Source organism: Fonsecaea multimorphosa (assembly GCF_000836435.1).
Source record: "Fonsecaea multimorphosa CBS 102226 unplaced genomic scaffold supercont1.20, whole genome shotgun sequence".
Classification (NCBI taxonomy): domain Eukaryota; kingdom Fungi; phylum Ascomycota; class Eurotiomycetes; order Chaetothyriales; family Herpotrichiellaceae; genus Fonsecaea; species Fonsecaea multimorphosa.
Window position 1 is genome coordinate 18859 of NW_015971654.1, and position 12024 is coordinate 30882.

The window sequence follows — 12024 nt, forward strand, 5'->3', positions numbered from 1 at the left end:
GGATGAGCTGGCAAAGGAAGATGTGATGTCGTGGTACAAATCAGACTCTCAGACTCTAGGCTCCAGCTGCGCGGAATACGAGAAGCGCAGAAGTTGCAGCGCATACAGAAGCGACGAGTGAATGCACGGGGAATTGTGGGCCTCATGGCGTCATTGTTTATGCTTTGCGGTTGGCGCGGTGATGATTCACTCACATACTCGGTACAATCCCCTCTTAAGACTCTTCACCCCAACGTCTTGTGCGACTACGAACCGACGACAGGTGTCTGTGAAGCAACCTTTACGGACGTGCATTAAACGAATCTCTCAGGGGATCAAATAAGTTATTACAAGAATTTCCTTTTCAAACATGCAAGAATCTCAAGAGCAGAACAGGCGTGAGGATTGATTGGTCAGCCTCGAAGACTTTCTCAGCCATCATCTACAAAACGGTAGACATAATAACCTGTTTACCTAGTACGTATCTAGATTGTTCAACTAATCTCTTTCTTGCCTATACAGTAAGGGGTTCTTTGCTATCCATTCTTCTTTAACCCTCCCAGATCCTTCCTGCCGGGAAGATCTGCCTCTGGGTTAAAGCCTCGTTTGTGGGGTGACATGTCAGCCACGCGTGAGGCGTGGCGTGACGAGCGACAAAACTCGCTCCCCACCATGCCATCTCTTCGATACTCGACAATTGTACATGAGCTACTCTCTACATCACAAAGTCCGGTGCCCTAGGTACCTGGGTAGGTGTCTATCATACACAATAACAGAACCCCCAATATAAGACTCGTTTGCCACCCCTCTCGCCCGTCCGCGCATAAAAACCGAGTTAGCTTCCACTACACACCACACCCACCACCATTCTATGCAGCGGTCCTACTGGAACAGACTCGGTCTAGTTCTCGTGTTTTCTACCCTTGCAGCTCTCCTCTCTATGTTGATTGGCCATCTCCGAATGTCATCGTCGATAAATCAATCCACAACCACCGCGGCGCATTCCCGGGTCGTCGTCGTTGTTGGTTCGGGTCTCGCGGGTCTCTGCGCCTCTTCCGAACTCGTGGCCAGAGGTGTGCCGGTGCACATAGTCGAACGCCAGCAGAAGCCGGGGGGAAATTCGATTAAGGCGTCGAGCGGCATCAATGGCGTGCCAACCAGGTTTCAAGCCCAGGGGTCGGACACCGTGGCGGCATTCTACAACGACACACTGAGGTCGGCTGGTGCGAGTTTAAGTGCCTCAAAGACGGAAGCGAGGCAGAAGCTCATTGCTAAGCTGACCACTTCTTCTGCGGAGGCGATCAATTGGCTCGTGGATGAAAAGGGCATCGACCTGTCTCATGTCGCTCAGCTGGGTGGCCATAGTCATCCTCGAACACATCGTGGAGCAGGACCCTCGCCACCCGGGGCCAGCATTGTGCTGACACTGCTGAAACAGCTTCAAGCCAGTTCCCTCGTGACGCTCCAGACCGACACAACCGTCACAAAGATCCTGAAGTCGGATGGGGGCGAGGTTGTAGGAGTGCAGGTGTCCCAAGACGGCAAGCCGGAGAAGACGATCGAAGGGCCGGTGATATTCACCGCTGGTGGCTTCGCAGGCGACTCGTCGGGTCTCCTCGCTCAGTATCGACCAGACCTCGAGGGGTTCCCATCCACCAATGAAGCGCTCCCGGGATCTCAAGCCTTGTTGACGGACCTCGGCGCACATCTGGTCGATATGGAACAAGTCCAGGTCCACCCCACGGGATTCGTGGACCCGAAGGAGCCATTCAAGCGGACAAAGTTCCTGGCAGCCGAACTCCTCAGGGGCGAAGGTGGGATCCTCCTCCGGCAGGGCCGGAGGTTCATCAATGAGTTGAGACTGAGGAAACAAGTTACGGATGCCATCGTGGCACAACAGCCTCCAAACGACTTACAGCCTACCAAGCAGTGGGAGATCCAGATTATGTTGGACGAAGCCACGTACGCGGTCGCAAAGTCCCATGTCGACTTTTATATCTGGAAGGGACTGATGCGGAAGTCAACAATATCAGAGCTGGAGCATTCAGATGCGACTCTAGAGACGATAAAAGAGTATGCTGCAACTGTGCAAGGCAAACAGCCCGACCTCTTCGGTCGATCGTCATTTGGGCACTGGGCGCTGCAAGATCCAAGGCCAGACTCGACGGTCTACGTCGGCACCGTCACCCCAGTCGTCCACTATACCATGGGGGGAGCCATATTCTCGCCCGAAGCAGAAGTCCTGGATGGGGGCGGAAACCCAATTAAGGGCCTGTGGGCTGCGGGAGAGTCTACAGGCGGCATCCATGGAGAGAACCGGCTCGGTGGAAGCAGCCTGCTGGAGTGTGTGGTGTTTGGGCGTGTTGCAGGTCGAAATGCTGCAAAGTTCTTGGGAGCGTAGAAGTCTGCAAACCGGCCCAGTAGTCCAAGAATCTGAGTTTGAGGGTGTACCTAGGTATGTATCTGTTTCGCACCAATGGCACATGAGGCTTCCGGACTGATTGAGACATGCATGGTCTCTTCCCTCAGCCCACACTGACTAGACCAAGACATAGAAGGGTCCTAGAGGCGCAATGACCAATTGAAGACATGTGAACCAATCGATGACTAGCATTCGTGAACTCACACCAGACAGAGCAACCTACAGCAGCCGTAACTTACTGCCTGCACAAAGGACAACTTGCCAATTGGTCACAGTGAAGGCAGTTCGACTACTCGTAGTTCTCCAAATGGTTCTCAGCTTCGCTGCGAGGTAATTGGGCTGAATGTGCAGGCGAAGCAGCAGATGGTGAGTTGGAGAAAGCCACAGAGTCCAATCATGTGCTGACAACTCAGCGAGATGATGGGATGATGAAATATTGCCCGACCAAAGAGGCACACCTGAGCCAACAAGACTGCAGCAGGGCATGGGCAGGGGGCATCCAGCTCAAGTCTGCGGCTGGGGCCTCCTGAAAGGGCAAGAGCCGCACAGTCTGCGCTTGCCGACCTCGTCGCAAGGTATGAGATGGGCCTGCACAAGGTAGAAGATGTAAGAGTACCCGCAACTTTCTAACCTCATCGTCTTAAGTTCTCTTCAATGTTTCTTCTTGACAGCTGGACAATGTCTTCCAGCAAAACAACAAAGGTTCTGCCGGAGAATTGGGAGGCGTGCGTCGAAAGTCGCAAGGCTGCGCAAAAGGCAGCAGCGGAGGAAGAGCGAGCTATACGGCAGCAAGCGATTGCTCAAGAAGCCAAAGGGGACCTGTCAGGCGACAAACGAGCGTTTGACAGACCGCATACTCGTCCTGAGCCAATTCCAACGAAGTTGCCTTTGCCGTCGAATGAGAACGACGTGCCTGTCCCCTTGTCACTATCTCTCAATGACGATTTCACCGACGAATCCCCGATATCCAGCATTTCAAGGCTGCAAGAAGAGCTCAGAAGAGAAAGGGATCAGCATGCCCTCTGCCAGGAAAATCTCCGTGATGCCGAGTCAAGAAGGGACAAACTGGAGAACGACCTCGAGGTGGCGAGGCGCGAACTTGAGCTCGCGACCGAGGCAGTCCATGAGAAAGAGTATGAGAGGCATCTAAAAGTGAGAGACCGTCTTAAGGAGCAGTTGAAAGATGTCCGGGGAGAATGCGATGAGCTGCGCCGGCAAAGGCGGGAGTTAGAAGCCCGAATCGACGAGCTCGAGAAAGAGAATCGGCGGATGAACCAGCTGGGCCAGAAGATCCAAGGAGAGCATGAACCATTGACGCAAAAAGATGTTAACGTGAAGGAGAGCTTGAAGAAAGAATCTCTGCAGTCGGCGCCGTCGTCTTCCCGACAATCGAAGAAGACGAGTGGGAGGAAAGTCCGCCCCAAGCCGCGCATGGTTGAACGCAAAGGTGTTCGACTCTTGTTGTATCCTGCGGCAACATAGGAATTAAGAAGAGAATTGTGGAATGAGACGGACGTGACACAACACATTTTCCAGTGAATGAATCTGATGGAGTTATGCAAGTCGACGGATCCTATCTACTCGATCTGTCTACGAGTACCAGTACCTCCCTAACAACGCCCAGGAATAAGCACTAGTAAATTGACCAAGGAGCGCGATATAGAATCTAGGATGACTTTTGTCACAGCCAAGGTGCTAGTAGTAGTGACCCTATACCTACAAGAGGCCCTATAAGGCAGGATCTATGTACATTGACCAAAGAGGGCTGGTGTTTTCTTCATTCATCTCGTGCTTTTCTACTATTAATCTATCTAGTATTGCTCTCCCTCTTCCAGAATTACAACATGATCGAATATGGTAACAAATCTTTAAATCTCCTTCCTCTTCCTACCTAATGAGTATGCTGGACCGAGATCGAATCTTCTACTTGCATTTCTCAAGTTTCTCTTCTCCTCGTTTCGGATATGTAACAGACCTTGGGTCAGAAGTAGGAGCTTGTTTCACCTTGTTCCATGTGTTCCATCAACCAGAGCCATTATATTATTTTTGAAAATGTAGCAACAACGCGGTGAGGCTAAGCAGTGCAGACGCCAGAAGGAGGAGCGGCCGCAATTGCTCCGTACCCAAGCAAGCTTCATTCCCTGATGCGATGTCAAAAAAAAACAACCCAGAATTTGCATAAATCTCTGCTGTTTTGGACCTTTCACACTTTCTCAGGGTTGAGTCTTGCTTGTCTCTCCTGCCACTCCTCATAGTCGACCACGTCCGCATCCTTGTTCTTGGTCTCGGGGATCAAGAAGAAAGTAATGATAGCGCCCAGGACATTGCACGCGAAAAATATCCACAGGACGTTCGCGAGCCCGATGATGTTCGGTCCGCTAAGATAGTTGAACAGCAGGGCAGACAGAATGGCACCCAGCTTGCCCACGGCGGCACTGGTGCCGTGCGCCAATCCACGGACCCGCGAAGGGTAGACTTCGGCGGGGACAATGAACGTGGTAGCGTTGGGGCCGAAGTTGAAGAAGAACTGTGATCAAACTACAGTCAGATCCAAGAAGGTTTGTTGGAGGAGGGATTGAGATTGAACGAACCTGGGCAAAAGCGAAGCAGACGAACTTGCCTGCAGTCCCAAGGTGTCCATAGTCGCCAGCTATGACACCAAACATCAAAGCGACGATCAGGAACCCTTGGATCTGGATCCACTTCCTGCCGAGTTTCTCGACAAAGTATATCGTGAAGAAATATCCGGGAACGTAACCGGCCGCGGCAATGATCAGGTTTCCAATAGCGTTCCGCATCAGGAGGTCGTACTCGTTTTTGCCGGTATTGAATCCGATCTCGTCGAGGAGGACGGATTGATTCAGATTGGTGCCGTAGAAGGCGACATCCAGCAAAAACCATGTCGACGTCGTTCCCAAGAGAACCTTGAGGTTCTTCCACTTGCTGAAGTGGATGAAGAAGGCCTTGTACTTCGTGCGGCCTTCGGTGCTGCTGGTGGGAGTGAGCTTGTTTGCATCGTCCGTCGTCGTCGTATCAATGGAAGCAGGGCCAGCATCGGTGCGAACACTGCCATTGCTGTGTGAGTCTAACTCCGGCCCGTCGGCTGCAGATTTTGAGGAGCCGTTATTTTCGGCCCCGTTATGGTTCGCCACGGCCGAGTGGTTCAACTCTCGAGACTGTAAGTACTTCCTACCTTCAGGCATTGTGAGACGGAAGTAGAGTGTGGCAAAAGCTGGAACGAGCCCAAGGCCCATCTGAATCCTCCAGACTGCATCCAATTGGTTGTAGTGCCCTTCGGCACCCAGGGCGTGACTAAAGGATGCGAGAATGATGATCGTTGCAATGGAGCCGGTGAGTGTGCCCTGGTAGACAGGATCGAGTCAGCTGAAGTCAAGAGAGAATGTGCTGAGCACCACGAACGAAACCCTTTGCGTTACACCGGCTCTGGAGCGTGAGCAACTTACCCAACCTTGGTTGGAAAAGATCCATGCCAATAGTTGTCCACGCTTCGGCAGCAAGGACCTCTCTGAGACGATGGACGCCGACATGGGATAATCTCCTCCGATGCCTACGCCCATCAGGATTCGGAAACAAAAGAGCCATATCATCTTCAACGTGGGTGTCGGTATGTGGTTCGGAAGGCTGATGGTGAGGATGGTGCCAATTACCACCACGATTAGTTCCTTGCCGTACACAAACTTGCGACCGAAGACGTCGCCCAGAAATCCGAATGCAAGTTGTCCGAGGATATTGCCAATGTTTGAACCAGCGTTGACCAGACCTCGGAGGAGAGGAGGGTAATGCGGTTTACGGCCATCCAGCCCTCCCCAGTATCTAGAAGATCATATCTCAGTCCATGGACGAGTGTTGAGAGTGTGGAAGGAGGAGCGGAGATGCTTACTCGTAGAGCCATACTGGTGTCACCAGGTTAATGATGAACAGATCATATGAATCAAGAAAAAAGCCAACCCTGGTAATATGTTAGCAGCAGTCTTGTATGTTAGAGGGAAGCAGCAAGCCGTACCCAGTGATGGCAAACAGCTTGAGGTCGCCCTTGGTCAAATTCCACCTGTTCTTCTTGGCAGCAGCGGCACTGACTGACCTCTGTTGATACTCTTCCTATACACAACGATGATGAGTCCAGGAGATTGGAATGAAGCCGGCGTGGAGAGCTCACAAACGTCACCGGTTTGCCATCATCGTCTCGGCGCGCGTAGCCATCGTCCTCCCACTTCATAGTCAATCACGGAAAGTGAAAATTCAAGCGAAAGCCTCTCAAAGGTAAAATGGTAGTATGTGTTGGGAGTTATAGAGCGCCAGCTCTGTTCGTATCGGTGATCTGATGGATGCAAAAGTCGTTTTCTTGTCGGCCTTGGATCTTGCCCAGGAACTTGTCATGACTTAGTCGCCCTTGTGGATTAGCACCTGTACATATAGTACCTACCTAGGTAGCCAGCTACAAGCAATTGCCGCGATACATGTCCGTCGCCACAGGCGGTGATACCATGACCTCGAAAAGAATTGCTCCAGGACGGTCAAAAAGCGCCATTGTCCCCCAGGGCAGTCGAGGCTCGCAGTCGACAACGACGACAGCATTGCGAACGTGTCGTGGGAAACCCAACTGATTGAAGGACATTCAAAAGCTTCTTTGAGCTCGAGTTTCGCAGTGTTGAGCCTATGGTGTGATGATTTAATGAATGCAATATAGAGAAATGTAGAGATTCCGGCGAGGCTCGTGAGGTTGCAATTGTTTATGGCACAAGGCTGAACTGCCGATGCCAGCCGGTGATGTCGGAGGGTCACTGTTCTGAGCCTATATGCCGTACTCTAGGGGTGGCCAATAGTCCGGTGGGCTGCCCACCTATTCACCTAGGTAGGCTCGCCTTATAACCACTTAAACTGGCTGCTTCTTCCCCGTGCTCGTCTTTTCAACACTCGGGTTCAACACCTTAGTCGGCCCCTCTGGCATGAGAGGTGTGTCGACCTGGCTGCTTCATAGCCAAAGTTTACATCACCCCATTTGACCGTGAATGCTCTGCTTCATATATATCTGGTTCCGGAGTCGCTGTTACTCCACTGATCGTTACGAGGGTTCTGCTAGCGTGTCCTTGAGTTCCATGTGCTTTTGACTCGTACATTGATCGCTCGGAGTACCCGGCGCATGACAAGACTCGACTATTATGGTGAGATTTCGGTAATCAATTACTTCATCCTTGTTTTTGGATTGCGCATTCATCTGAGATCGACTCATATCGCGTGCCACTGTTGCCAAAAGGTCATATCATGGACGCCAAAACCTCAGACGGGCAGAAGGCCCCAGGGCTTGGGGTCGATTGATGCGCCTGATGAGCGACTTCAGCACCCGGTCTCCTGCAGAATAGTCTCCCATCGCTGCTCATTTAACCTCAGGACGGCTCGCATTCCCCCTTCTGCTTGCCCCTTTAATCCCTCCCCTTCAGTAAGGACGACCTGGTCACTGATATGCTTCGCTTGCTCTTCCCGCATCTGGACCAGACTAAGCAGATCCGTCAACGCACTCTCTTCCAGCCTTTTTCTCAAATCTGCACATATTCTCTGTCGCCAGTACATCAGTCCGTTTTTGTCCAGTCCTCGATCAGACAGGTTACGCAGCGAACTCTCTACCTTGTCGCTAGTAATCCCCGAAGAAGAAGTCGATATCCCCAGCAGGACATCGAATATGTCAAGCATGAGGAAGATGGTATAGATGTTGGTAGGGTTATGCCGGCCGACGAAGCGCTGTGGATTGACGAGGAAGTAGATCCGAAGCACGTTCACCAGCGCTTCGTCAAAGGCCTGATACTTCAACCCTTCGAGAATGAGTCTCATGGCCATTTCAGGGAATTTGCCCGTCGTGTAGAGGGCAGGGTAGTCAAAAAACCGGTCCGACTTATCCATGCCTGCTGCAGCCTTTTGAAAGCCACCCGAGCTTCGCTTTTCCGGCGATAGATGGCGAGCAACAGATTCGGTCCACTTATCAAACTGGGCTGGGAGACTGGGTTGCTCAGCGGCCAGGTCCGTCGTGGCTTTGTTATCCGAAAGGCACTTGGAGCAATTGCAAGTGAAAAAGTAGTCCTCCATGAGCTTCGCTCTCCTGGCGCTCGCTGACGCCGTGGGCACAATGTAGCAGTTGAACAGCTCCTCGTCTTGCTGAATGTCTCTTAGAGGAATAACCCGGATAAATGTCCGTCTCTCATCGTCGGAGAGCTGCGTCGAGCTCATCCAGCCGCTGGTCATGGTGTGTTGGGGTCTGTGGACTGCCAGATTGGGTTCACAGCTGTGGTTGAATTTGGCCACGAGAGGCTCAAGCATGACTCCTATACCTCCCTGGATCGGAGTCGGCAGCTCAGTCGCGTTAGACTTCATGATGAAAATCAGTCGCTGGATCGTCTCGATGCTCATGCTCGACGCCGCCAGGTGTTTGATTCCTTCCGCCATGTCCGTAAGGTTGGACCGTCCCCGCGCCGCAAGGATCTCTTCGTGCGAAACCAACTGCGTGATACGGCTCCATTCGTCACTCGGCACCTTATCTCGGTCCTTGAGGAGCACCGCCCGCAGCACCGCCCTAAGGATAGCTGGGGGCAGGTTGTTCTGCACCCGTTTGAAGATTTTGCATTCGTACTTGTGGTATGCATGCCACGATTCAACCTGGCAGTTTCGACTGCAGAAGCGCGCAGCGTGGCAGCCGTTGCAGATCTTCAGTTGGACAGTTGCGTGTCCGTATCCTGGTATGGGCAGCGGACTCTCCGTGACAACGAGGCAGTGGTAGCACGTCGTCTGCAAGAAGTCCGAATCGATCGCCATCATAGTTGGGTAGTTTAATGAACAGATCGGCTCCTTGACAGACAAGAACTGTTTTGCGAATACTCCTTGTCCCTTGCCTGGTATCTGTTCGATCTTCAGCGTCTTTTCATGTTTGCTGTCGATGTAGGACGCTTCTGGAGCCTTGCGCTGTTCAATAAGCGAGTCGATAAGGGCATCCAGTTCGGCCATTGCCTACTTCCCACCACAATCGGGGTGGGTGTGGCTGCCCCGTTTCACAAGGGAGCAAAGAAAGTTCCTGCTTCGAGAAAGCCGCCTTAAGGATGGACCAAAATCAGTTGGGCTCTCGTGATACCGATTCCTGACGAGGGGTGACGATTAAGATTGACCCTGTTATGCAATCGAGACATGCGGCATTAGTAGCATATTAGCAAATGATGAAACTCGATGCTCCTTAGGTCGACCTATGCCAGGACTGTTGGGCAATTACTGCTAGGTTTAGCTGGAAAAAAATGTGCGGCGCTCTACATGTGCGCCAATAAGAACTTGGCTTGCCCTATTGGATACGGAGAATTACATATTACAAGCCTCTCTCCCCTGGGTTAACCATGGGGCGGCGAACCCCGTGGAGATGATCTGCTAGAACAAATGGTAATTATGTCCCTGCTCAAAACCTCAACCACAAGAACTGGTGCGGTTTCATATGGATTCCCGCGTTCCGCAAGTTGATCATATATCCACTCACCAGATCCTTCGTCTCAGCAGGCATTCCCATGAACCTATCCCGTCCGATCCACTGGGCTTCGTCCGAGAAGTTGCAGAGACACAATACGCTAGAGTTTGCGCCTGGTCGTTGATACCCAAGGATGGCGGGATTGCCCGTGTAAAACCCAATCGCTCTTCCTCCTGCAAGCTCCTCTGTGGTCTTGCGCAGGTGGATGAGATGCTTCATTCCCGCATATATCAGTCCTGGGATGGTGTTGACGTCGTGTCGCTCGGCATAGCGCTGTTCGGGATACCAGGGCCGATTCACCCATCTGCTGTCATCCATCTTAGCGGGATCGTTGAGGTAGCTATAGTCGTTGAGTTGACCGACTTCGTCTCCCAAATAGATGAGCGGGATCCCGCCGGTACTCATGGCGATCGAGTATGCGAGCAAGATCCGCTCAATGGCATGATCTTGCATCGACTCCAAGCCGGCCAACGAAGCCGTGGAGCCAGATATCCTGCAGTCGCCGGTCTTTGGATTGTCCTGAAATGGCACGCCTCGAGCAAAGCTCCCGGGGTGGCGGTTCACGAAGAACGCATTGAGGAACTTTCTGTGATTTCGACCATCCTGGCCAAGTTCTTTTGCGTCTTCATCGGAGAATGTCCAGCCAATGTCGTCGTGAGATCGGACGTAATTGACCCAAGCACAGCCTCGAGCGATATTGTGTCTGCGCTCAATCGCCTGGGACAGCATCGACACATCTCTAGTTGCCAGTGCTTCCCACGTCAGGGCCATCTGGAGCGGATTATAAGATAGTTGGCACTCGTACCGGTCAATGTATTGTACCACAAAGTCGGGATGGACAATGGCCTCGGATTTGAAAAGCACTGACGGCGCCGCAATCCGACAAAGGGCGTTGAAAGCTCGGAGCAACTTGTGAACCTCTGGCAGATTCTCACAGTCTGTGTTCATCTGTTTCCACATGAATGCGACGGCGTCCATCCGGAAGAGGTCGACACCCACATTGGCCAGGTACAGCATCTCCCCAGCCATGGCCCTGAATACGGCTGGATTCGAGTAGTTCAGATCCCATTGAAAATGATAGAACGTCGACCAGACAAATCGGCCGTCCGGAAGTTGGATGAAAGAGCCAGGATGATCATCCGGAAAGATTTCGCGCGTGGACCGTTCAAATGCTGAGGGAACATTTCGATCAGGGAAGATCCAATACATGGCGGAATGCTCAGGATCGCCCTCGGCTGCTTTCTTTGCCCAGCGATGCTCATTGGAGGTATGATTAAAGACCAGATCAAGCACTAAGCTGATCCCAGCCTTCCTCAGCTCAGTGGCGAGATCTCTGAGCTCCTCGATAGTCCCTAATTCGGGCTGCACGTCTCGGTAGCTAGAGACAGCGTACCCTCCGTCATTGAGAGGCTGGGGAGCCAAGAAGAGAGGCATCAAATGTAGATAAGTCAATCCCAACTCTTTGAAGTAGGGGATGCGCTTCTTAATACCAGCCAAGTTGCCAGCATAGCGGTCAACGTAGCAAACTCCTCCCAACATCTGGTTTGAGAGGTACCACTCCGGGTCGAGTTCTCGCTGTCTGTCAACCTTCTTTAACTCAGGGGTTCTGTCCTGCCAGCTTTTTCCACACATAGTTATTAGGTCGACGAGCTGATCGAGACAGTCATGCCGATAGCCGTATAACTCGGCAAAGATGGCAAAGATGGTGATAAAGTTCGCGTCGAGCCTAGCAGAGAAATCTTTGTCCTTGAGAATCGAGACACCATCTTTGGTCTTTCCCAGCTCGTGGAGTATGTATGCTTTGGCAGCGCGAGCCTGCTGCTCAATAGATAGACTATTCATCGAGGAACAGGGAGACACGGAGTCCTACTTTTTCGGCGGGCCGGAGGTTGCAGTACAACTCGCGAGACTCCAAATACAGCTGTGTGAAAGGTGAAAGAGCAGAGTAATGAAGGAAGAGACATGCTGCTTACCTTTTGCATATTTGAGTCTTTCAAAGTCTGGAATCCCATAGGTTTAGACGGCTGGAAACCATTGAAAATATCCAACCAGCGGCTCTTCTCTCGGCCAAATTGTGCTTTTGCTAAAAGTTACGCCGAGGGAGCGAGCG

General features: G+C 52.1%; 5 protein-coding genes across 5 annotated transcripts; 2 read left to right on the plus strand and 3 right to left on the minus strand.

Annotated features, from left to right (window-relative positions):
* Positions 1 to 940: 940 nt before the first annotated feature.
* On the plus strand, positions 941 to 2380 carry Z520_08611 (uncharacterized protein; the record flags this gene model as incomplete). The annotated part of the gene is made up of 1 exon (XM_016779107.1): positions 941 to 2380. One exon carries the CDS (start codon positions 941 to 943, stop codon positions 2378 to 2380), a length of 1440 nt encoding a protein of 479 aa, XP_016629614.1.
* Positions 2381 to 3079: 699 nt separating this feature from the next.
* Z520_08612 (uncharacterized protein) lies at positions 3080 to 3883 on the plus strand (the record flags this gene model as incomplete). The annotated part of the gene is made up of 1 exon (XM_016779108.1): positions 3080 to 3883. The coding sequence occupies one exon, from the start codon at positions 3080 to 3082 to the stop codon at positions 3881 to 3883; it is 804 nt and encodes a 267-aa protein (XP_016629615.1).
* A 721-nt stretch (positions 3884 to 4604) lies between these two features.
* Z520_08613 (uncharacterized protein) lies at positions 4605 to 6638 on the minus strand (the record flags this gene model as incomplete). Its single annotated transcript, XM_016779109.1, has 6 exons — positions 4605 to 4928; positions 4993 to 5763; positions 5866 to 6235; positions 6303 to 6371; positions 6426 to 6520; positions 6579 to 6638. The coding sequence occupies 6 exons, from the start codon at positions 6636 to 6638 to the stop codon at positions 4605 to 4607; spliced, it is 1689 nt and encodes a 562-aa protein (XP_016629616.1).
* Positions 6639 to 7756: 1118 nt separating this feature from the next.
* On the minus strand, positions 7757 to 9412 carry Z520_08614 (uncharacterized protein; the record flags this gene model as incomplete). The annotated part of the gene is made up of 1 exon (XM_016779110.1): positions 7757 to 9412. The coding sequence occupies one exon, from the start codon at positions 9410 to 9412 to the stop codon at positions 7757 to 7759; it is 1656 nt and encodes a 551-aa protein (XP_016629617.1).
* A 436-nt stretch (positions 9413 to 9848) lies between these two features.
* Positions 9849 to 11756, minus strand: Z520_08615 (uncharacterized protein; the record flags this gene model as incomplete). Its single annotated transcript, XM_016779111.1, has 1 exon — positions 9849 to 11756. The coding sequence occupies one exon, from the start codon at positions 11754 to 11756 to the stop codon at positions 9849 to 9851; it is 1908 nt and encodes a 635-aa protein (XP_016629618.1).
* Between the last annotated feature and the right edge of the window lie 268 nt (positions 11757 to 12024).